Source organism: Panicum virgatum, chromosome 2K, assembly GCF_016808335.1.
Source record: "Panicum virgatum strain AP13 chromosome 2K, P.virgatum_v5, whole genome shotgun sequence".
NCBI classification, from domain to species: Eukaryota; Viridiplantae; Streptophyta; class Magnoliopsida; order Poales; family Poaceae; genus Panicum; species Panicum virgatum.
This window is the reverse complement of record NC_053137.1, coordinates 51,682,322-51,707,367: the sequence shown is the minus strand read 5'-3', so window position 1 is coordinate 51,707,367 and position 25,046 is coordinate 51,682,322. Positions and strand designations below refer to the sequence as shown.

Genomic DNA, 25,046 nt, shown 5'->3' with positions numbered 1-25,046 from the left:
GCATCCTGAAATGTAGTGCGGGTGTCTTGCTCAATTTGAGAATGGTAATTGTGACAATTTGAGAATGTGAAGGTTGTAATTGCATCAGACGACTCTATGTCCATTCAGGGTGTCAATCCAAAAGCCCTATTCTTTATTTTGTTACTCGTGTTCCGGCACTAACATGTACTATAATGTAGAAATGCTGGGGACAACATGACTTTGCCCCCAAAACATCCTTTTGTTACACTATTGCAAGTCTCAATATCTTTTGCCACACTGGATTTCATTCTTGTATTAGCGCGACAAATCAGACTCAAACTGATAAGGACATTGAACCATCACATTTAATATTGAGCCACAATCTCAGTTCACGTCAATCTATAATCTCAATCCAACACTGTGAATTTCAATCTCAAAATGACATACTGCTGCATTGTCCGGTCCTACGCTGAAGCTCCTACATTATCTGCCGAAGATACTTCTTTGAAATTGCGAGCGTTGCTGCTAAGAATAATGAATGCACTTTGCTTTCAAATTTTTTATTCTTTATTATACAACTTCCCCTTTTTTTATCAGTTTTCAGCTAAGGATAATGTAATAATATTAGCTGTGCAGAGCCAATACATTTTCTTTTCTTTGCTTTGCTTTTTTAGAAAAAGAGATGGTTCGCGTTCAGCATGGCAGAAGCATTGCCCATTGCGGCCTACTGCCGGCCATGCCTCCTATGGGCTGACTGGGCAATGAGAGCTCTGGTACAGCGACAGGGCCGGAGTCTATAAAAATCATAGTAATTTGTATGAACACCTTTATATTACCATAACAGAAATCGACAACCAACTTATTTACGAAGAGTAACACAACCAAGGTTCACTTTTATACTGTCCAACAATCATAGCAAGTTAAATACAGAGAGAAATTTTGCTGTCGCAGGATGCCAGACACAAGGAGGCTTCAAAGGCATATATGTCAGAAACAGCACTCGTCCAGTATGCAGCAGCAGCAAATAGCGGCCAACCTGTAAAAGGAAACACAGGCGGGTAAATTAAGCTTAGAACCCTGCATTTTCTTGTTGAAGAAAACTGAAATAGACGATGGCACTGCAGCCTTCTCTGATATTTCACTCGGTAAAGATAATAATTTTCTTGAGCAACCTTTAGATCAAGGCATACGTGTCTGTATGGGTTACTTTGCTTTCAGCAAACATTGCGCATCCAAAACCTCATAAAGGTTGTCATTTTACCAGGTTTAACTCAATGTATAAGTTCCAGTGCTTATGTAAGATTTCGTGTAATTCTACATAACTTTGCATGGAAAGTACAATTCGACTGATTTGTCAACTCAAGCCCAAAAATTATATTTCTTTAATTTTTACAATAATATTTTACGATTGCTTCCATAACACAGAGGGCAATCTGTGTACTATTTTCTTTGAATTGTTGAACTCAACATGTTTATACTGAAACTAGGTCAATGCCCTCATCAAACAATGAATATTTTTTAGTCAACATAAGTGACTGATGAAAATGCAGTCTAGATCCAAAAAGTAATTGAGATTGCTGTCAGGTTAACTCATGTCTACATATGTACCTCAGACCGCAAGATAAATAAACTAATCTAGCATATCAGTTATATAAACTACTTCAGAGCGAATCAGACAGTTATCCACCAAGCTCAGTAAGTCAACATACAGCCACAGTTCAATTTTTTATGTGAAGACTGCATGGTACCATTTCAGAGCATTAGCAAGGTCATGTATTAATCACGAAAACATGTTTGCTCTTATTCATACAGTAAATAAAACCTGTCAAAATCAGTTCACGAAAAGCACCTTTGTTAGCCCTCCTTGTATACATGTTTTCAATTTCTACAGTTGTGGATCATTTCAGGATTCAACTCTATTGTTCCAAAGATGTGCAAATAGCCATACAGTAAGGGAACTAAGAATGATAGTGAATAGTGTTATCAAGGGGACATGAATAAGCAAAATGCTACAAAGCTTTCATGATATGACTTTACTTTTGAGGCTAACCACCATTTTGATAATGAGATAGCAAATCAGTATACATTTTTATTAAGCCTAGATATGAACAAAACTTATACTTCATTAAGAGGTCTTCACAGAGCAAATTTGCCTCCATTTTTGTTCCAACAGTACATGAATAACTATCATAATCATGTTGGACGATCCACCGCCATTTCAGATATTGGCAATTCAGTTTCTTATGACACAACTTACAAAATTTACTGTGTTCCTATTGATACCTTAGTATCTAAATCTAAATTACTTAAACAGATATATTTCCCCCCAAAGAAAGGAACATAAAGGGCATCAGCACAGGACATCTTCTTAGTATCTAAATTGCTTAAACAGATATATTTCTTTTTTTTATCCTTGGGTGATCAGATCAGAGAAAGGTCTGTATTACCATCCTTTCAGGAAGCCGAGGCAGCAGTCATCCTCCTCGTGGTGATGGTGGTGACCATGGTGATGGTGGTGATGATGGTGGTCATCATAGTGATGGTGGTGGCCGTGGTGGTGATGTCCACCATGCGGTGGCGGATATCCGTAGAGCTGCTGCCCGTCGTTGAAGTAGCCCTGGTACCCCGGAGGTGGCTGCTGCTGCGGCGGGTAGTAAGGCCCCTGCGGTGGAGCCTGGGGAGGCGGATACTGAGTGCCCGGCGGCGGGTACGGCTGCGAGTACCCTGCGGAAACAGAACGGAACCCGGATCAGATAGGTCACGAGCTTTCCAATCTCCAATCGTCCGAGAGAAGATCCGGCGCTGCATTGCACGGCGAGTTCACGCCCGACTCCCGGAAGGGCGACGGGTCGATCTGTAGCTGACGGATTGGAGTTGGAGAAGGGGATCTCTGACGGGGAATTCGGATCAAGAAACGTTTTAGCTACTGAAAGATTGGGAGAACGGAGAGGAAGATGACTTGCCTGGCGGCGGGTAGGACTCCGGGACCTTCTGGTAGCTCATCGCGCCGTCGTCGCCTCGCCTTACTCCGATGCCCCCGATCGCTTCTCGTCCTGGTCTTCTTCGACGAACCGGAGGGCGTTAGCTTCTCGTGCCTGTTGGCTGGTCCACGTTTGCAACACGACTAAGATAATAACTCAATGATAAAAGGTTGTCCACTCAGCTGGAGTAGCTCAGTTGGTTAGAGCGTGTGGCTGTTAACCACAAGGTCGAAGGTTCAAGCCCTTCCTCTAGCGTTTTATTTTTTTTCCAATATCATTTGATTTTGCTCTACGATTAACCAAATTTATGCATATGTGATGTGTTAATTGCTTTAAATTCAAGATTTTTTTGCATAAACCCATCTCATTTGATTTTGCTCTATGATTAACCAAATTTATGCATATATGATGTGTTAATTGCTCTGAATTCAAGATTTGTTTGCATAAAGAATAGATGCCTGCTCTCAACTAATGTGTTTGCATAAAAAAGAGGTGGCTCCTGCAATATTTAGAGCACGGAAACTAAATAAATTTGTGCATATACGAAGTGTTAGTTGCTCTAGATTGAATATGTGTTTGCGTAAAGAAGAGATGCCTCCTGCAATATTCAAAACACAGATATTAAATATAGCATGCAGATAGGAGCTGTCTGGACTAGCCAAGGAGACTGCCTGTAAAACTACACAAAGAGCAACCAGCTCGAGCTCACTCAAAGACAGGCACAGGCAAGTCATCCTTGGCTACCTTGACAAGCTCTTATCGCCATCTCCCACTCCCTCTCTCTCTACCTCCTTCGGTCCTTCCCCCTCGTGTAGTCATGTTTGTGTGTCTTGTATGCAATGCTGTGCCTCCGTCGGCTATTTATACTGTCTATACATGTACAGAGATGAAAGATGGAAGCAACCAAAGCCTTCTCTTGACAGAGAACGGCCCATGCTGCATCGAACATATCCGAAGTTCCTCCGTTTCCTAGAAATATTCAGGTTCATCCAGACTATACATATTCCTGTAAATGATTCGGTTACATGTTATCGCTGCCGAAATCGGAAACTGGGACCGGAATATATGTCCCCTTCTTGCAATGCGTGCCTGCATATCTCTGCGAAGATCATGCAATGACTTTCATGAGGTTGGATCCTTTGTTGACCTTCATAAAGTTGTTCGGATATGGGAGAATTTGGTGTCAATTGTGTAGGTGTATTTCTATGGACGCGCGTGGCTGTTCAACCGCCTGAGTGCCTGACAAATTACAAGGCCCTCCTGTCTGCACTAGGACTGAGGTCAGACATGTTGATCGAACAACCCGTGTTAGTTGTTCAGTTAGCTTCACAGCTAAGCTGCATCATACATATGTTGGCACATTGAGTTTGTCATTTATTGCACTGGTTTTGACAAATTTTCAGACGGCGCCTGCATTTCTATTACTCCCATCAATCAACATAGTAGCTCTGACAAGCGAACATTGTCTTGAGCTGCTCTTGAATATTGATTTTGTAAGGAATGAGGGTATATTCTTAGGGAAAATGGCAAGTGTCCAAAAAAGAGCAGAAGGTAAACAAAGACTGAATACTGTTCCAAATCCGACAAGCGAGAGGGATCCCATGGAGGAGCTTGAAAAGATCAGCAACAAAGGGAAGTAAGGAGCGCAGCTTACCATCCTATTCGATGACTGAAACATACACGATAATGTGCATGCGTTGCTACTGGAGCAGATACATTTTTGCTCAAGGAGAAGGCCCAAGTAGTAAATCCATTTTATCAACAATGGATTACCGACAAGAGGTGGAATCCGATGAGACATGTACAAGTATTTCATTATTCCTTTTTCTCGAGCAATTAGTTCATTATTTCTTTCATAGTTTGTTTATTATTTATTTCCATAATTCCTAGCTGCAAAGTAACTTTCACTTCAAATAGACATTTGTGGAAACATTCTGCATTCTTTAATTCCACAAATTTTTAGTTTTTTACTAATATAAGAGATGTTCCTTTCTTATCATACAACTCTTCTGTTGCATTCGAGAATAATGTGGGAGTTAAAGAGTCAGAAACATAACATAGATGTCAGTTTCCATCGGACCATTGGCAAGTGTCTCAGACAAAGCATTCATACAGCCAAATTTCTCCAACCAAATTAACAAAGTGCAAATGTTTTCTCATTACTTAGTAAATCACAAGGCACAACAAGCATTTCCATACATTCTATGATCCTATCTTTTCTCACACCTAACTGAAGAGATAACGGTGTCATTGAATTTCATAACAAGCAGCTATATATCTAGCTTAATTGACAACTCTGCCTGCAGGCTGCAGTTGAAAGAAATGAATATAATAACGAGTTTTTCTTCTTTTTTTTTGGCACATCTGGTCTCCACCCTTGTGTGTCCTTCAACAAGAAACCCTGCCGGCTGCCCATTGCCTGGGATGATTTCATTTCATCGGGTTCTTCCGTCCAGCATGGATGCTTCATCCAAGCCTACGCAGTGCTCATGGTTACATGCTTCTGCTGCACACTTCAAGTCAAGTGAAAGTGTGAAACTATCGATCGGGTTAAGTGCAGGAAAAAATGGTGAACAACGTGTGCCACATGTCAATTGTCAAGTGCCAAGCTTTCAGTTGAAAGAAGAGGCGAGCCTGGCATGAGAGATGGGAGCCACTCAGGATAGTCAAGGAGACTGCCTGCGAGACCAAGCGCAGCAGGACACATAGCCACGCGACGCGTTGCTCCTGCATCAGGAGGCCAACACAGGCAAGTCATCCTTGGCTACCTTAGCAGAGCTCCCATCGCCATGCAAGGCCACTCCTCTGCCCAGCTAGCACCATGCATGCTTCAATGGCCCCTGAAGAAGCTCAGCTCATCATCAGCTCAGTTAAGAGCCGCCCGGACTAGCCAAGGAGACTGCCTGTGAGACCACAGGAAGAGCAAGCATGCGAGCAAGGCTAGCTAGGCTAGCTAGGCTCAAGCTCACTCCAAGATCGAGGCCACACCACAGGCAAGTCATCCTTGGCTATCTGGGCAGACTCTTATCGACTGCCACTCTCTTCCTCTCACACGGTGTGCGTGAGTGTGTCTTGTTGTGTGCAACCCAGTGCGTGCCCATCGGCTATTTATACTGTCTGTCAAGTACAGAAATGGAATGTGGAAGCTGCCAAAGCTCCCCTCCTCCCCCAAAGAGATCGACCCTTGCAGCATCCAACGTATGCTCAGCTCCTCTTTTTTTTTCTTTTTTTTCTAGAGATGTGGAGAGATCCCATCCAGATTGTGTATCGATGATTTGGTTGGGCACCTTATCCCTTGCCGAAATCATATCGGAAAACCCGGGACCGGGAATATATGCCATCGTTCTCGCAACGCGTGCCTGTGTATCTCAGCGAAGATCATGTTGACCTTCACAGGGGTTGGGGTCATCTGTGTTGACCTTCATAAAGTTGTTGGGATATAGGTCTGGATTTGATCCCTGGTGGAGCTGTACTGGCCGGCGCAAAAGAACAGAAGAGTGTTCTTGTGTATCGTTCTTGCGTTTTCCATGGGCCCATCATGGATGTTGACCTCTCTCTGACCAATTACTGAACTAGTGATGTTGCTCGGTGATCGCCAATCCAACTTGTGATTTTCTCATGCTATGCAACGACCTTCAGAAAATTTGCTCTTGTATTTTGAAGTTCTGCTGCCACGAGTAGTCAAAATATAATAGCTTTAAAATCTGAACAAGTGCACATTTTCTCTCTTTTTTTGCGGAATGGAAATGTGATGCAGCGTGTGCAAGTGAACATTATCTCTAATAATCTCTGCTGATTCGTTAAATGAGGAATGATTTGGTTCAAGAAGAATGTCTAAACAGAGATGCTAGGCTCGAAGAAAAACAAATGATCGGAGGAAGAACTAAAGCAGGCTGACTGTTCCAAATCTGACAAAAAGGGTACTGGAAAACTGTGAGCTGCAACAAGGAGCAGTTACTGAGGCAGAAAGCAGTAGATCTTATCACCCTGTAACTGTTGGCCTAATAAACGGTCGTTTAGCCCATTTACACACCGTTTGAACGCTACACAGTGGTACACCGTTTCGGGTTGTTTTGACCGTTTAAACAAACGTTTTGCCCATTTAAACACCGTTTTGCCTGAATAATAGGGTAAAGGCAGGTGACCGACTGTTTACTGTTTAGTGTTTAGGATAACACCAGCTCAATGATAAAAACATAGACAGAGAAGCAATCCCCACTCATAGAGGCTGTTACTGCGGCGTGCATGGTCGCCATTAGATGCGTTGGCAACCGGTGTGTTATCTTGTCATCATTGTTGTATGCCATGAATTGTTTTCGTGTTGTATGTATCCACTATTCTTTTTCTTTGTTAGTATATGCTGCATGAAACAATCAGTTCTCAAGCATATTGTTCAGACAGCCAATGTAAATTTCTCCAGACAAAGAAATAATCTGGTGAATGATCTTCTAGCCACCTTCCAGGAGTTATTTCATCCGAGAGAAAAAAGAACAAAGATTTTCTCTATCCTGTGCTTCTATCTTCTCTCCTTAACCGAAAAAGTTTTTTTACAGTTCTTCAAGAAATTTTCACAAAATAAAAAACATGTAACAGTGGAGTAGAGGTACAAAAATGGTACATCAGAATATTAGTGCCATTCCACAGCATAACCACCTAAACCTATCTAACTTAACTCTGCCTGCAGCTAAAAAAGGAAATGAAACAGCAGAAGGGCAAATAATTGATGTACGTGCATGACCTCTGCTCATCTGCACCCTCGCCTGTTCCTTCTTCACCTCGACGTGCCCTTCAACAAGAACCCCTGCTCCAATGTCCCTGGCGCCGGGCGATAAAAAACAGTCGGTTGCATAGCATTTCTCTGCAGGTCCATGCATCCATGCTTTCTCGTCGATGAACGAACAGTGCTAGCTCCTGATATGATGCTGCTGCACACACCAAGAGTAAAGCGAAGGGCTATCAAATTACATTCATGAAAGAAGAAGAGCAACGCAACGAGCCAAGTGCTATGCATTAATGTATGTAGCCATTGATCAGCCAATGCTTGCATCTGAGCATGCATTGCAGATAAAAAAAGTTTTTTTTCTTAGCAAATATTGTTCTGTCAAGTCGGTGCAGAAACTGATGAAACTGAAGAGGAGAAATACGCAAGTTCGCGGAAGAACTGAAGAGGAGATGAGCTTGGCATGAAGGACGAGAGCCGCTCAGGCTAGCCAAGGAGACTGCCTGCGAGACCCCACTCGGCAGAAGAGCGCGTTCGCCTCCTGCAGCCGGAGGCCAACACAGGCAAGTCATCCTTGGCTACCAGAGCAGAGCTCTCGCCGCCATGCGAGGCCCCTCCTCTCCTTCACTCCCACTCACAGACTCACTACTACCGTGCTGCACCTCCCCGGCTCTCGCTCACACCTACACTTTCCCGATTTGGGCTGGTCGTCGTCGTCGCCGATGGTTTCTGCGGCACCTCGCCGCCTCCATTATTTATAGCAGCCGCGGATCAAGTTGATGCCGACGGGGACCGAGAACGGGTGGGTCAGGTCGACGGCGCCCATGCCGCTGATCCGATCTTTTTCCCTTATTGGAAATGTAGAGGAATATGTTCTTCCCCATTCCGCAATGATTTGTGCGGCGCCGCTGCAGCTGCCCATGCTCGTCCGGCCCCCACCATGCCGCCCGGTCGAGCGCCACGCGGTGGCATCTCTGCAACTTGCGGCGAGGAGATCTGCTGACCTTCTGAAAGTGACGGTAAACAAACAGCTAAAACATCACATGCGTGTTTTCAGTTTTTGATTTTTTTTTTTACAAAAAAGTGATGCTGTTCTTCTTCAATCTGTGATGAAGAAGCTCTGCAGAATGCGAGGCCATTGGACTCTAAATCCCTGCTCCGATGTGCTGGAAGAACGCGCATGGAACGCAGCAGAGTTTCGTAGCCAACGTACAGTTCTGTTCTTTTGAGTGTCTATATACTGGCGCGTGTCAAACGGTGAAAGCCGAAAAATGTGGCTCTAGCAGCTACTGCTGATTAGAGCAACTCCAGTAACACTTCTAAATTTGGATAAGCAAATGCTCATTTAGAAGCTCACTTCTAAATTTTACTCACCCAAATATGGGCCTCCACTCCAGCAGGCTGAGTAAATTGGGCTTCTATTTTTGTGTAGTGGAGGCGTTGCTTCTTGAAAAGGAACAAAGAAAGGGGCTTCTTTGGAAAAGAAACTAGAGAGGAGATGTTTCTTTAAAGAAAAGAAAGGAAGGGAGGGGGTTCTGGGCAAAAGTGTCATTTTCTTCTTCCTCGGGACAGCCGACAGAACAGGGAGGGGGCGGTGGCGCCGGCAGCGCCCTGGGCGCCGGCGACCTAGGTCATGGCGGCAGCTGGGACATGGGGGAAAACGGAGAGGAGAGCGAGGGGGTTCGATTCATCTGTTCACCTCGGGCTAGGGCGGAGCGAGAAGGCGGATCCACGGCGGCTAGCGGAGGTGGGTGGAGGAGCTTGGGGCGGCGGCGCTACGGGGCTAGGGAGGAGGCGGGCACATAGTGGTTCCTGAGCGCGCGGATGGCGTGCTCGCGGGCGGCTGGGCAGGAGGAGGCCCGTGGCAGGGGCGGTGGGGCCGCCGCCGCCGGTGGGGGTGGCGTGGCGGGGCGGGGCGGGGCGGGGGTCGTCCGCGGCGGCGGCGCAGAGCCAGGCGAGGGCGGAGGCGACGTCGTCGGAGGCGGGAAGGCGGCGCTCGGGCACGTCGCGGGAGATGACGGGGCAGGCGGTGCAGGGGCGGCGGCGTGGCATGGCGGGGGCGGGGCCCAAGGGGATAGGGAGGAAATGAAAAAAATAGAAACCCGTGGGGCCCACAGTTGGCAGTCCAAACAAAGGGTCATCAAATTGGGGGGTGGGGGGAGAAATTTGGAAGGCCTATCAAAATGGCAGCCCATTTACTCCCCCTGCTGGAGATTAATTTTTGATGTCCACCAGCTAAATTTTGATATGGAAGACTATTTGCTCTTCATATGGAGTTGCTCTTATTCTGCTAACGGAAACTAGTGGTGATGGGAATTTTTTCCATTTCTATCGCGTCTTACAATTCGGCGTGGCTATCTGAACGTCACCAGTGACCTCAATTGCTCCGGCTTTAAATCAAGCCCAGGATAACTTGTCGCTCGCGATCGCAGATTTCGGTCAACCATTGGAATCTTTTTCCCCTCGACTGTTTATTTGTGCCCTTTAGTTATTCACTGATACGCGGCGATGTATTTTTCTCTCTCTCTGTTCTTATCTCCAAAGAGGAAGCGCACCCCCCCCCCCCCCCCCCCCGGGTCTTTAGCTCCAAACTTATTGTTTTTTCTTCCACCCGTAGTCCGGCAAGATCGCGAATTACCCTAGACATGCCGGTTCATCCGTTCACGACCATTTGAATGGTAAGGAGTAGCAAACGACATGGTTTGAACCAAACAAAAAAAAGTAGGATGAAATTAAGGCTGGACGAATAACCCGTGGCTCATTAAACTCACTCAGCTCGTTAATGGCTTGGCTTGGCTTGGCTTGGCTCGGTTTGTTGAAAAATATCACCAAGCCAAGCTAAGATTTTAGCTCGTCACTTTAACGAGCCAGCTACGGCTCGCGAGCTCAAACGAGCCAACGTTAGAAGCCTAAAGTCCAAAAGCTAGGCTCACGAAATGCTTCTGAAACTATAGCTCGGCTCTACAATTCTACCTACACCCCTTCCCCCGACCTTGTGCCTACCGGCCGCCGCTCGACCTCAAATCCCTGACCCTCCACCCTCTTGCAGTTTTGCTCGGCCTTTGGCACTCCCCGCCCGAAGAGCCCCCACCCTCCGTCACGCGCGTGGCCCTGCCGGCATGTCACCCCAGCCCCGACTCCGGTCGGTACCTACCCCCTCCCCTGGCGCGCGGAATGGCTCTGGCTCATGCTTGTTATTTTTTCGAGCTGGCTCACGAGCTAAACAAATCAACTCGAGCTGGCAAACGAGCAAAGCCTAACCCGTTTTGATAACGAGCCGAGCTGGCTTTTGATATCCAGTTTTAGATGCAACCTATTCCTTTGTCGGCCAAAAACCCGTTCTCCAAACCGCAACGGAACCATCCATTCCATTTGGTTCTCAAACAAACACCTACTAAGGCCCCCTTTCGTATAGTTTGGGCCGGCTTCAGCTTCAGCTTCAAGGGCACTGTATAACATTGTATCGCACTATTACGGTGCTGTTCATCGAATCCCATCCAGCTTCAGTCTACAGTCAATGCGAGGGAGTGAGAAGCCGATAAAGCCAGATTTTGGAGGCTTCATCCGGCTTTACTACAATGGCCTACAGTGTCGCTACAATCACGAAGCCGAAGCTATCTGAAGCCATGCCAAAGAGGACCTAACTGTTTATTTATCTCATCATTTACTCCGTGGGATCGTGCCTTGGCGTATCTTTTCTCTCTCTTATGTCTATAAGAGCAAGCCTCGGCGTTTTTCCTTTTTCTTCCTTCTTGAGGGTAGTGGCATACTAGGCCGATATGATCACTAGGGCCGTATCGTATCGTGTCGCGCGCTCCCCTCGACCGGGCCTCTTGTACGCGACCTGCTTCGGCGGATCCAAACAAACCAGACAGGCAGAGAGGAGTGCCGCTGATCGGCTATTCGGCGGGTGGGACAGCGGCGGCGCAGCGCAGCAGCCGCGTTAGCGCAGCAGTCAGGCGGGGCGGCGGCGCAGATTAGAGTTGAGGAGATCCAATAATTACGATGATTTGTACGAATTTCAAACATTAGAAAGTGAGGAAGGAAAATTTTTGTATATATAGGATTGCCACACCTGCACGCACGGCCCAGCTTAAAACAATCCTGCCTGCAGTGCACGCTTTCCTCGGGTGCCACTGGTCGGTGCCCGCCACGTGCGTCGGCCGCCGCCGCACACGTCCTCGCGTTCCCTCGCCAACGTGCTCACATGCACGTGCTCCACGCGTGAGGCGCCGGAACGACCTGGCTTCACGGCGGCCCCGGTACAGCTGGGCGTCGTAATAACCGATCATGACCTTAGATTTTTACTGCTAGCTTTATAATTTAATTTGATGGTAATGACTCTAACACGGCCGGCCGTACGATAGTGCATCCGCACGGCCGGCTTCATCAACTGTCCACGCACCCGGCTTGAGGACCCACGATCCCGCACGCCCATCCTCCTTTTCCTCTGCCTCTCTCATTTCATATTTCCGTTCCCCATTTCGCATACCCTAGGGTTGGCGCTCCCTCTCGCCGCCGCCGCATGCCGCCGCCGCCGCGATGGATCCACCCTCCGTCGGACCGCGCGGGGTGCTTGGGGTGGAGGACTGGAGGGTGTGCCGGGGCCAGCCGCGGTCGCCGCGGCTGGGCGACGCCCTCGCCAAGTGCCTGCCCATGCTCAGCCTCTATCGCTCCTGCAAGTGCGCCGCCGCCTGCTTCGCCGCCAAGGCCAAGCCGCCGGCCGCCTGATGACGAGCTCCGAACCTCGAAGAGATAAGTCCCCCCTCCCCCGGCAATCTGCTGCTGCCACGCCCGCCTAGACATCTCCGAACTCCGACGACCTCTCCACGATTATTTGGGACACAGGCTGATTTCATTTGGCCTTCCTCTCTCTTTGCTAGGTCTCTCTCTGTCCGTATCTCTCTTTGCATTCCCAGGAAGGGGGTTCTCTTTCTCTCCATGTTCTCTCCAGATCCCATCGATTTGTGAAGGGGAACCACAAATCGGAAGCATAGGGAGGGCCACACTCGAGGTGAGTCCTTGGCTTATGTGAATTGACTGATTTTGGAGGTTCTCCACTCAGATTTCTGGTGGATTGCAAAGCGCAAAGCCTAAGACCGAGGAGGTCGATTCAAGTGAAGGTTATTGCTCCTCTCATGGTTGTGTTCTATGTGGATCTTTTACCCAATCATTCCAGCAAATTAACTGATTCGAAAGTATTTTTCTGTGGACAGTTTACTGGATACTAAAGCACAGATCGATACTTGGAGGTAGGAGCAGACCAACATGAAGATGAGTTTTCCTTTTTGGGGTTATGGGTATTCATTCCACGTTCACACTCCCTGGTATTTGAATCACCTGATTTTTTTTGTTTGTTTTTTAATTGGCATAGGGAATTGAAATTGGGGACAATAAGGGGAGAGGGGCTCTACTGATTTGCACTGTTTTTTTTTCTCTAAAGCACACATGGAAGGCGTTAAATGGGTTGATCGGTTCAGTTAATGTTTGAGAGCCCATCATTGTTAGTTACATTTGTTTTTGTAAGATGTGTCCTGATAATACATGAACATGGGAATCTGATCTTTGCAATTGATAGTGTTTTGATAATCTAGCAAAGTTAAGGGTTTTTTTTTGAGAAGGTAGCAAAGTTAAGGGTATTCAATTTTGTAATATGTTTTTTCTACATGTCTGGCACCTCATTGTATCTTTTAGCTTTGCAGTTTTTTTCTGTTCAGCTTAAAGGATCATGCCGAAGGGCGGGCCTGGTGCAGCGGTAGAGTCTACCGTCTGTAACAGGAAGGTCCCGGGTTCGAGCCCCAGCCTTTGCACATTTGTGTGGGTAAGGCTTGGGGCTTAAAAATAACCCTTCCCCAGACCCCGCACAGTGCGGGAAGCCTACGGCACTGGGTACGCCTTTTTTTAGCTTAAAGGATCATGCCATTAGGCAAATGCCATGGACATGATTTAGGCAATAATATAGGTATGAATCAGGCAATAACATTGTTCTAGATAAGCAATAATATCTCATACTTTTATGCATTATTTTTACTGAAGCATTTGAATGAATACTTATGCATTATCGGATACCACAGGAACAACCTTTAATTTATATTTTATAACTGGACTAGTACAGTAGCCTAACTGAAAACTTAATTGAGAATGATTTAAGTTTTTGTTCAGACGTTCGTATATGTCAGTTTTTGCTAGTTTGTTCAGCAAATCAATCTAATCAAGCATTTTTTATCAGCATTCAATCAAGCAATTATACTTATTCCTATTTTTATTTAACAAATATTAATTACGATGACAACTATACTATTTTTCACCGGCAATTATACTCATTCCTTATAGCATTTCTATAGCTTATGATAAGCAATTTACATTTTCTGATTTTGGCAAATGTGTTTCTTGTGTTTTGTGCTAATCTTAATCAGAACTGGATATAAAAAACTGAGATATGCACCATCATATTATTCTGATCTAGAAGCATATAAATTTAACCAGAATTATATATACATCATGTTTCTACTCTCAATTATAGGCTTCTTTTTCTCTTGTCGTGGTAGCATTTGTTCTAGATACTACATTTTTTATGATACAAGCATCACTAGTTTTTTATTAGGCAATAATATATAGGAATTAGGCAATAATATGTGTTACAATGAGTATTTTTCCGTAGAATGTTACATCCGGATTCTGCATGCTGCTAGTAACAGGAGCAAAAATAGTTCGTCTCTGATTTGGGGTGCCTTCCTGCGCAACGCCCCCACACCTGAAATCTCTCTCTCCCTCTCCCTCTCCCTCTCCCGCTCCCCCGCCCTCCCCCTCCCCCTCCCCGTCCTCCCTCCCTCTCCCTCCCTCCCTCCCTCCCTCTCTGATTTGGGGTGCCTTTGACTTTTGGCTTCGTTTCCATCACCCAGGGAAGGATGGAGCTGGGGGGTGCAGGCGGCGGAGAGCTGGCAGTGATTCCAGCGATTGGTGTTCCTCTCGTCACCACATCGATCACCAAATCAGAGAGGAACTTGAGGCTCGGCCATACGCAAGGTCAGGAAGTATCTTGCCAAGATGAACAGAGCCGTGGATTACGACTTCCAGGACGATGATGACCTCCGCTACGTCCACTTCAAGTCGCCGTTCAACCGCCCCTCCCTCATCGTCCGTCGTCCGCCCCTTAGGCTCCGGTATGCTGTGTTGCTTCACGCTCCTCCTTGTTGGTTTGTACGCACGTGCGCAGAGGTAAATTTTGAGTTATTTGGTAATTTTGATGGACTCCTCCATGCTGTTTGGGTGTCTGTGTGTAGGAAGAACATGGGGGAAGCGCATCCTCCGCCTCGTTAGGAGCAGCAGCGTGGACTACCTGCAGCAATGGTGCACCACTTGATTTGGTTGATTTGGTACTGTGTGATTCTAGCGTTGTTGTTGACTTTGCCATCTGTTTTTGGTTAGGGATTATTGCAACCAATCTATGCTGCTGCTCACGACGATGGTGCTTGGTATTAGAGTAGGATTTCACAAACCAGGTATGCAACCAATCTATAGTTTTTTGAGTTTTAATACATGATTTTTGTGTTAGAGATGTAAGCAGTTTTGATAAAAATTCATAAGCATTTTAATTGGCTTAGTTATGTCCTTTTTCAGTCTGATATAGGCAATTTATAAGATACTAAAATATAGACAAACAGATCTTGTTCAGTCTCGTAATGTTTCAAAATTTTGCTTAGGAGGTTTAAGAAAATTGCTTATTGTAACTTGTTGAGTTGATTACTAGGATATAAAATGCAAGGAATTAGGTTGTGTGTGGGTTTTGATTATTTTTGCCTACTCACTTGTTTTAAGTTGCTTCTGAGTTCATTATATTGTGCCTAGAACTCCTGTTATGCATTGATGGACAAAAAGAAACCTAATGCAGAGTGTCGGTGTTCAGATCAAGCAAACTTTTTACATTTCATATGTCTCACGTGACAGCTGATAGACTCTACTTTTGTCTGGAACCAAATCTTTACATTATTACAATCACAAGAAAAATAGACTAAGTTCAGCAAAAGCCTTTTTCCGAATCAAAAGTTCCTTGCTTATTTTCTCAATACATTTTTGGAGCAGTGGAGTTGGTTGACTTGCAAATTTCGCACTTCTTTCCTCTTTTGCCTGAGCATTCATCCCCTTAGCTAGCACATTTTTCTTCTTTTACTATTTAACTTTCAATTTTAGTGGATTGTTTATGTTTAGCGATGTATTGCACGACTAGCGGCAGCTAGATTAGTTGAGTTATCAAGGCTTGTAGTTGAGATATCACCAGTATGACATGCCTATAGTTGCATCTGATTAGTTACCTAACTTTATTAGACTGTCAGAAAGGAATAATAGCTATGAGAAGAGGCAAATAATGGTACTATAATAAAGCAATACTGTCGTAAGGTCAAGGTAAAATAGTGCAAATCGCTCGACATCTTTTATAACATTCTTTCTTCTCAAATTTTGGTTTATTTTTTCGGTTCTTACATTATAGGTCCCCAAGTTATCTGGCAGGGGAGATCAAGTACAAAGTATGGAGCAAATATGATGTGCAGGTGAACCAGATCAAGTAAATAAGTACATATGTAGCAAGAGCGAGTATATTTCTTGTCTTATTTGTCTAAATATGTACTTTATTAGGCAGTAATATTATTTAGATTAGACAAATTATGAAATTATTTTAGGCAATATTGTGGCTCTGAATTACAATAACATGGCCACAAACTTATGCAATTATGTGTTTCTGAATTAGCAAAAATATGATAATGAATTAGGTCATATAGAACTAGCAATGTTTGTTACTAGAGATAGTCAACTTAGCTAATATTTACTCCTAATATCAACTGCACTTGCTATTCTTTCACTAATCTATGTTTCGTTTCCTCATTTCAGTCACACAAAATGGTGTTTAGGACCTGAAATCTGATGTGCTTTTTTTTTGCTTGCAAGATTCCTAAGCGAATCAGCACTATAACATGCTCTTCATCCCTTATAAGTTTCCAACTTCGATACATAATGAAGACTTTTTTTCTCACGGTTTGTGTTTGGTGGCTTCAAAGTTTATTGGATTGTCATCGTCAGCAGTTAAACGAGCAGCTTGATAGTAGTTGTAGTAGCTCTATCTTTTCTTTGATCAGTACAAAGTGGAGGCAATTAGTCAATCGCGGCACTACGAGTTATGAATGTTCAGTTTTGCCTGTGGAGGTAGTTTGGATTCACGGAGGCAGAGGCAAATATGTTTGTGTAAATAGCCTATTATGTACCAAATTACTAGGTTTGCAATCATTTGCAGTTCTAAGTTATATGTTGCATATCTAAACATATGTACATTCTGAATAAAATTGCTTGTTATGTTCATACTGTTTTTATTGGTCCTAGATCATCTTGTGACAGTGTATTTGAGCTACAGTGTTATTTTTTTTCCAAAAAGAGAAAGTGGATAAAGCTGGAAGATTCTGGTTTCCAAAAAGGGATAGGCCGCCGTACGTTAGCTGGGCCCATGTTGTATATCTAAACATATGTACATTCTGAATAAAATTGATTGTTATGTTCATACTGTTTTTTCTGGTCCTAGATCATCTTGTGACAGCGTATTTGAGCTGCAGTGTTATTTTTTTTCCAAAAAGAGAAAGTGGATAAAGCTGGAAGATTCTGGTTTCCAAAAAAGGATAGGCTGTACGGCCGGTCTAATTTACAGCCGGCCGTACGTTAACTGGGTCCATATATAATACTCATATTTTTTTAACTTAAAATTGTACAAATATAAGAGTCCGATGCGTCCGAGTATATATATCTTGCACGGCTGATGCTCTTCGTAGTCGACGCAGGCCGCAGGGCCACGCCCGACGACGCCGACCGACAGCGGCCGGTTCCACTTGCGGCAGCGGCATCCCTCGCGGACGGACGTGGCTTGGATGTGCATGCTTCGTCTGCTAGTGCCTGGCCTACTTAGGCTATCTCCAACCATTCCCCCTTTCAACTCTCTCCAAATGTACTATTTACTATATTTTACTACCTCCCTCCAAAAGATTCCTCCCCCTATAACTCCTTCTCTCCAACCATTCCCCCCATATCTATTCCCTCTATATACTATCACTCATTAACTAACTATTTATTTATCATTTTTGAATTTTAAAAAAATCATACAATATTTGTACTATCATAATACGCATTATCATCATGTTACGAGGCTCAAACGAGATTAATATCATGAAGAAACGGTGTGATTAGAGATATAGGGAGAGTTGAAACTCACTCTATATATAGAGGGAGTTTCAACTCCCCCCATATACAGGGGGAGCTGTGGGGGAGCCATTGGACCGCTCGCTCCCCCAAAGCCCCCCTACGTAGGGTGGGGGGCGCTTTACAGGGCGCCGTTGGAGGAAGCCTTAGGCTACCTAGCTCTCTGGACTGGTCAGCTGCGTGCGTGGTGCTAGCTCTGCGGACCGGCTACCAGTACCTGGTAGGAGTAGGATCGGGAGTTGAAGTTGTTCCGTGTGGGGTTATATTAGCAATCAGGGCGAATGGCTTTGGACGCATGTCTTGGCGAAGAAAGGCGGACGCCTGATGGCCTTCAGCAACTCCAGCAAACCAGTCGTTGAGAATGAGAGGTGTCGACTCGCATCGCCACTACCAACACTCTGTTAGTTGGGTTGGAGTTGGAATTTATGGCTGGAGTGTTGTGAGAGAAAAATATTATTGACTAGTTGATGGCTAGATATTAATACTAGAACTGAATAAAAAAAATACTATTGAATTGAAGGCTGCCGGAGCTGCCGAACAGACTGCAATTCACCTTCGACTTCGAGGAAGCGTGCCCAACTCGAGAACCTCAGTATTTTTATCCCCCCGTCCCCAAAAAAAAGTCCGAGCGATCGAGCTGCCCCTCTCTCTCTCTCTCTGACAAGGGCGGCCCACATTTGGCGAGCTTCTACTGGTGCGTCGCTTCCCCCCTTTTTTTAATGTCTGTCGCCAGCCAATCACGCTGCAATACACAGCGCGCGCACTGGGGTGGTCAGCCGACCTCGCTCCGTCGATCGCCTACTAGCTTACTAGCTTTCCAGCCACCAGCCATGCCGGCGGCGGCCAACGCCGCGGCGTCGGCGGTCGCGCCGCCTCGCTCCCGGCGGCCGCTCCTCGCCCGCGCGCCGTTCCGTCGTCGCGCGTCCGCCGCGCACGGATGGGAGCCGAGGAGGCCGCGCGCGGTGGTGGCGGCGGCGGCGTCGAGCTCGGCGTCGGCGTCACCCCCGCCGGGCGCGGCGGCGGCGAGGAGAAGAGGGCTGCGGGAGTACGTGGAGGCGGCGGGGGAGATGGCGCGGCGGAAGGACGGCGGGTCGCCGCGGTGGTTCTCGCCGCTCGAGTGCGGGGGCGCCGGCGGTGAGCGCGTCTCCGGCGCGCCCACGCTGCTCTACCTGCCCGGTATGTTAGTATGTACGACCATTTCCCTCGATAAATATAATGCATCGTTCTCGCTTAGTGATCTCTCTACCTTTGATTTTGCAATCTGAGTGCGCTCCTTCAAATTTGAATATTTGACAAAGCACAGCTGACGAGTTGCTGAGCTGTAGCTGGCGGCTGGTGCTGATTTGTTGTGAGAGAAAAGTACCGTTGGCTGACTGGTGGCGGGTGCTGGTTTGGTGTGAGAGAAAAACACTATTGGCTGGTTGCAGCGAACAGATTTTAGTGCATCTAACAGCCATCAGCCAGCCAGCAGTACTTTACTCCACTAGCCAGCCAACACTGTTTTTCTGTTCGCCGCATAATGAGTTTAACTTTAACCTGAATATTCCAATATGGAGAAGCTATTGCTGTGTTTTACCTTTTGTCATCCATCCTTTTCAGCAATCAAAAAGAAAAGAAAAAACTTGCAGTGCTGTATCTAACATGCTTACGTGCCAGGGATGTAAACTGTCATATTGTGCAGGCACTAATAACAAAATACTAACATTATGCAGAAGGGATCTAGCATTAGTTTGAGTTAAATATTCGGAGCTATATTGTGGTCTCGATTTTTTTATGTCCTTTTCAGACTCTATACATTATCATCCACCATTTAAATCTTGCGTGTCATGTGCGTTCCATAGGCAGCAGTGCAGATACAATAATTCAAGCCAACAGTTGCGGTATTATTTAAGCGCATCATGAACATAGCACAGCACTAAATTATAGGCAACTTGCCGACGATTTGGTGGCTTGCCTGCTCATGCCACCCAATTAGTTTTGTTGACTTGCTCGCTCATCTGCAGGTCATGCCGATGGCATAAACAAAACCAAGAGGGTCTGACAAAATCTATGTGGACCATGTGCTACTTTCTCACTATTAGCATGAGGAAAATGGCAAACGGTTTATTGTGTGGTAGGTGATGGCTGCTGGAGGTAGCATGGTTAATGACCAGCGACATGCCGACATGTGTGCTATTTGACTGTTAGGTGGACCGAAACGATAGTTGTAGTAGCACTGAATCGGAAATTTGGTCTTTTTATATATTCAGACAATGCTGAAAATACAATCCTCCTGTGATGTTTTTTCTATCTAAGTGAAATCGAGCTGACCTGTAATGTTAGAACACAAACGTTTGGTACATTTCATTACTTTGGTTTCTCAGAAATTTATCTGATTTAGATCTCGGATCCTTGCAGGAATCGATGGAATTGGTTTAGGACTTATCCGCCACCATGAGAAATTGGCAAAGTAAGAGCAATTATTGATGGAAATTCATGACTTATTTTTTCTTGGATGCGACCGATGAACTGTTCCAAGCTGCAGGATGTTTGAGTTATGGTGCTTGCATATACCAGTTGAAGATCGCACATCCTTTGAAGGTACGTCTTTATATATCAATTTTTCGGAATCAAGTAATCAGCATCATGCCTTTTCTTCCACAGTTCATGGGAATGCGTAGATGGTTTCATCCAAAATTATCACAATTTCAGTATTTCAATCATGCCTGAAACATACAGGATTTAAAGTTAAATTTCCTACTTATATAATCTCCAAAAACATTGTCAAATAATGCAGGACTTGTTGAGCTTGTGGAGACAACAGTGAAGTCAGAGAGCTCAAGAGCATCAGACAGACCAGTTTATCTTGTTGGAGAATCAGTAGGAGCATGCATCGCCCTAGCTGTGGCAGTGCGAAATCCAGACATCGATCTGGTACTTATCCTAGTAAACCCAGGTCTTGCTGCAAGTGACTACGGTTTTTTGTGTTCCTCTAATCTTTCAGTGGTAACTTTTTCCCGGACTCATGGAATTTGCCTCATCTTGCAGGAACATCATTCCATAAGTCACAGCTGCAAACTCTCTCAGCCTTCTTGAATTTTGTCCCTGAACCCCTTCACTTGACCACTCCACAACTGCTAACTTTTCTGACAGGTTTTGATTTACTTCTTTACACTAATCTTTTAAGAAATTCTACATAAAACTTTTGTTTTTTAGAGGAATGTCATGCTTGCTTTGATTCACTCGAAAGCAAGTACTTTTGCAAAAATTTTAGGTGGATGAGATGTAGCCATCATCCGTTTCCTCAATGTATTGAACACATTCGCTGCCCCTTGTCAGATCTTGCTTCTTGTAGTTCTTCACTGAACATTGCACAATGGCTGGAGATAGTTGACTATGGCATGAAATGTGTACTCATTTGAGTTGCATCTACTGAGTGCTTATTATAGTTTAATGCTCCTAGGGAATTTCATGAAGATGCCATCAACTGTTGTTGGACGTGGCTTCTCTCCTGAAGAAGACAATACATTATCAGAGATCACCTCCAGTTTGTTGTCTTCCCTTATGGTGAGTTCAAAAGTACTGTTTGTTTTTTTAAACTGATTTTATGATCACTTTGATGCTATTTCTATTTTTTAGTTCGTATCTGTTACAGCAATTAATTTTATTTCTACGCCACAATCTTAATTTTTTTTACATTTTTTTCTTGCAGTTTTTAGTTGATATTTTGACAAAGGAATCCATTATTTGGAAGTTGAAAATACTGAAGACAGCAGCATCATTTGTCAATTCCCGTTTACATGCAGTCAAAGCCCAGACTTTGGTACTAGCCAGGTAAGACTCACAGAGGGCCATGTAGGCAAATTAGGGAAGAATGCTCTTTCTTCTTCCATTTATCGTCACTCTTAAAAGTTTTGAGACTAACAGTCTGAAACATGCTTTCCATGGAATAAATGCATGAAAAGTTTATCTGTACATATTTTCCTGCTTCAGACTTGATCCAAAGTTGATATTGTTTTGCCAGTGGAAATGATGAATTGCTGCCTAGCAGCCAAGAGGCTGAGAAGCTACGTGATGCTATAGAGAAATGCAGAACACGTCTTTTCAGAGACAATGGCCACAAAATCTTACTGGTATGCCAGCTAAATATTTGGTCTCTTTTGTATCACTCTTCTTATGGGTTATGGCCACGGCCAGCTACTGTTTACAAGCATATCTAAGTCTTGAACAATTACACAAAATACCTGACAGGAAGCTGAGTTTGATCTCGCAACCACCATCAAAGGAGCTGGGTACTATCGCCGCTCCAGGAAGACGGACTTTGTTTCAGATTATTTACCGCCAACTCCTGATGAGCTCCAACAGGCTATCAATCGTGACAGGTACATTTCTCTAGCAACTTATACCTATGTAACAATACAATTTTACAACAAACGGTATTAGAGTGGGGGAGAGGGGGAGCTTTATCACTGGACCAACAAATCCCATAGGAATTCTGTGAAGTCGCCATTCCTAACAGTTCCTGAAAGCTACTGAATTTCTGAAAACTTTCAGGATCCTAAACTTTATCACTGACCCAGTGCTACTATCAACACTGCCTGATGGGAAGATAGTGAGGGGACTGGCCGGGCTGCCAAGGGAGGGTCCTGCCGTGCTGGTTGGGTATCACATGCTCCTGGGGCTTGAGCTTGGACCCATGGTCACAGGGGTGCCGAGCAGCACCGGAGTCCACATCCGGGGCCTGGCTCACCCCTTCATGTTCGATAAGAACTCAGAGCAGATCATGCCAGACTCGGCGCACTTTGATCTTCATCGGATCATGGGTGCGGTGCCTGTCACAGGGTCAAATTTTTACAAACTCCTCGCAGACAAGGAGTTTGTGCTGCTGTACCCTGGAGGCGCGCGGGAAGCCCTTCATAGGAAGGTGAGGGTTTGGCATTTTATTTTATTTGCTTTTGACCAAGTCATATCTCGGAGACCATGAGAAGTCAAAGCAGTAAGGGTGAGATGGACTCACTGAGGGCTGTTGTTTACAGGGAGAGGAGTACAAGTTGTTTTGGCCGGACCAACCTGAATTTGTGAGAATGGCGTCCAGGTTTGGAGCAGCGATCATACCATTTGGAGTTGTGGGAGAAGATGATATATGCGATGTAAGTGCTATCCTACTACGGACCAGTGGACCACTATGCTACTTCCTAAGTTTGAAATTACAATGCGTATTTCATTCCTGGATAAGACTTTGACCAACAACTGCTCTTTTATATGTGAATATCAGAGTATACTCATAAGAAAGTACTTTTGAACTGGGGACTAATGGCAGCACAAGAATTATGTATTCATAGAGTAATTGTATTGGTAAAATGTTTATCCTAATGAAACAAATACGGCTTGTAATTTCCAATGAAAAGAATATCTCAGTTGGGTTGAACACAAACTTGGTTGATGATTAATCTACTACCTCAGTTGTTGCTAGACTACAATGATCTTCAGAAGCTTCCCTTCTATGATATGCTTGACAAGGTGCTAACTCGTGATGGCCTGAAGTTAAGGTTTGCTGCTCAAATTCAAAGACCTCTTTTCTTTTCTCTTTTTCCCTTTTGGGTTCTGTGTAATGTCCTGATGTAGAGTTGTGGTTTCGAAGGACTGATTCCATGGGGGAGCTACAAGATCAAGGAATGCACCCTGTAGTGGTTGCGCCGAAGGTACCTGGGCGGTTTTATTTCATCTTTGGAAAGCCTATTGAAACAAGAGGTACAAAATTCAAAAAACAATCAGATGACACCCTCTTAAACTTACTCTCTTCGTTCATTTTAATAGGCGTGTTAGGATTTTGATTTTAAAATGTCTTTAGCGGTATACTTTAACCATCAATTTTTCTTACAAATATAATTGAGACATCAATTGCTACGGAGCTAATGTCATATAAAAAGATATTTGAAATATGAATATATTCATATAACCTTTTATACACTAAGTATGCATATAACTTGATTAATATATACAATCGGTAAAATTTATTAAGCATGACCTTTGAAAATACTAATTTACCTACTAAAAAACGAATTGAAGGACTAGTGTTTTTCATGCATTCTCTCTTGAGAAATTATCATGCTTTTATCAGTTTGGCACCAAATGACAAGGCAGGACACATACTGATGTGTTTCTCGTACCTGATGTATGGTAATATTTTTTAGAAAATTTCTCATTAGATTTACTTGCTTGCATAGGGAGAGAGAAGGAACTGAGAGACAGAGACGAGGCCCAACGCCTCTATTTGCAAGTCAAATATGAAGTGGAGAGCTGTATCAACTATCTAAAGGAGAAAAGAGAAAAGGACCCCTATAGGAGTATACTGCACAGGCTTCTCTACCAGGCAGTTCATGGTCCGAACACAGAAATACCAACATTTGAACCGTGAGATGTTCAGTTAGAGAATACCGTTAGTTAGAATCCACACCAACTGTTTATATTATTCTTATATTTTTGTCAACAAAGTGGTTTGTTGACATTATCCTCAACACAATTATGTTCATCGATTTGATTGAAGCTCATTGAAAGCATTGGTCAATAAAATTCAGTTCATAAAAAAGTACTCCGTTCCAAAGTAGGTTGTTCTAACTTTTCTAGATTTATAATTTTTTCTATGCATTTAGACATATGTGCATAGCAAACACTATGAATCTAAAAAAGCCAAAATGATCTACATTTTGGAACGAAGGAAGTATTTATTTAGGCAGGATATCTTGTGCACAATGAATGAATTGGGGCTGTATGCATTGCCAAAACTCCTTTTGCGTTATCTAAAAAAAAAGATCTCATCAGAACAGTGCATGGGTGCAAAGCAAGAAGAGAGATTATTCTTGGATCTGATTTGGCAAGAGAAGATGATGACATATTCATTCAGTCACAATGCAACACTCTAATTGAAGATCATACATCAAAGTAGATGGAATGAGTATTTGATCAGAAGGTTAGTACTGTACATCTGGATAACGGGAATAAACAGAAGAGAGATAAAAGTTAGGCACTGTTTAGTTCCCACCCCATAAACCCCGTAAACGCAAAAAAAAAACATCACATCGAATGTTTCGACACATGCATGGAGTACTAAATGAAGTCTATTTACAAAATTTTTTGCATGGATGAGCTGTAAATCGCGAGACGAATCT

At 44.4% G+C, this 25,046-nt stretch overlaps 2 protein-coding genes and 1 non-coding gene across 5 annotated transcripts; 2 read left to right on the top strand and 1 right to left on the bottom strand.

Moving 5' to 3' along the window:
• Positions 1 to 764: 764 nt before the first annotated feature.
• On the bottom strand, positions 765 to 3,084 carry LOC120683587 (cysteine-rich and transmembrane domain-containing protein WIH2-like). The gene is made up of 3 exons (XM_039965679.1): positions 2,925 to 3,084; positions 2,409 to 2,685; positions 765 to 997 (listed from the first exon to the last, which is right to left on the bottom strand). The coding sequence occupies exons 1-3, from the start codon at positions 2,962 to 2,964 to the stop codon at positions 949 to 951; spliced, it is 366 nt and encodes a 121-aa protein (XP_039821613.1). The 5' UTR covers positions 2,965 to 3,084; the 3' UTR covers positions 765 to 948.
• A 39-nt stretch (positions 3,085 to 3,123) lies between these two features.
• On the top strand, positions 3,124 to 3,197 carry TRNAN-GUU. The gene has a single exon. It is a non-coding gene; the product is annotated as a tRNA-Asn (tRNA).
• A 15,366-nt stretch (positions 3,198 to 18,563) lies between these two features.
• LOC120683556 (acyltransferase-like protein At1g54570, chloroplastic) lies at positions 18,564 to 24,428 on the top strand. Of its 3 annotated transcripts, none has more exons than XM_039965642.1 (14): positions 18,576 to 19,074; positions 20,296 to 20,347; positions 20,423 to 20,478; positions 20,675 to 20,833; positions 20,926 to 21,030; positions 21,341 to 21,444; positions 21,590 to 21,711; positions 21,902 to 22,010; positions 22,129 to 22,259; positions 22,432 to 22,801; positions 22,914 to 23,027; positions 23,341 to 23,426; positions 23,519 to 23,628; positions 24,105 to 24,428. In XM_039965642.1, exons 1-14 carry the CDS (start codon positions 18,618 to 18,620, stop codon positions 24,293 to 24,295), a joined length of 2,166 nt encoding a protein of 721 aa, XP_039821576.1. In that variant the 5' UTR covers positions 18,576 to 18,617; the 3' UTR covers positions 24,296 to 24,428. The 3 variants fall into 3 exon arrangements, with proteins under 3 accessions (XP_039821582.1, XP_039821576.1, XP_039821591.1); XM_039965657.1 differs by lacking the exon at positions 18,576 to 19,074 and adding an exon at positions 19,975 to 20,011 and having other exon boundaries at positions 24,105 to 24,295; XM_039965648.1 differs by lacking the exon at positions 24,105 to 24,428 and having other exon boundaries at positions 18,564 to 19,074; positions 23,503 to 23,628.
• The last annotated feature ends 618 nt before the right edge of the window (positions 24,429 to 25,046 follow it).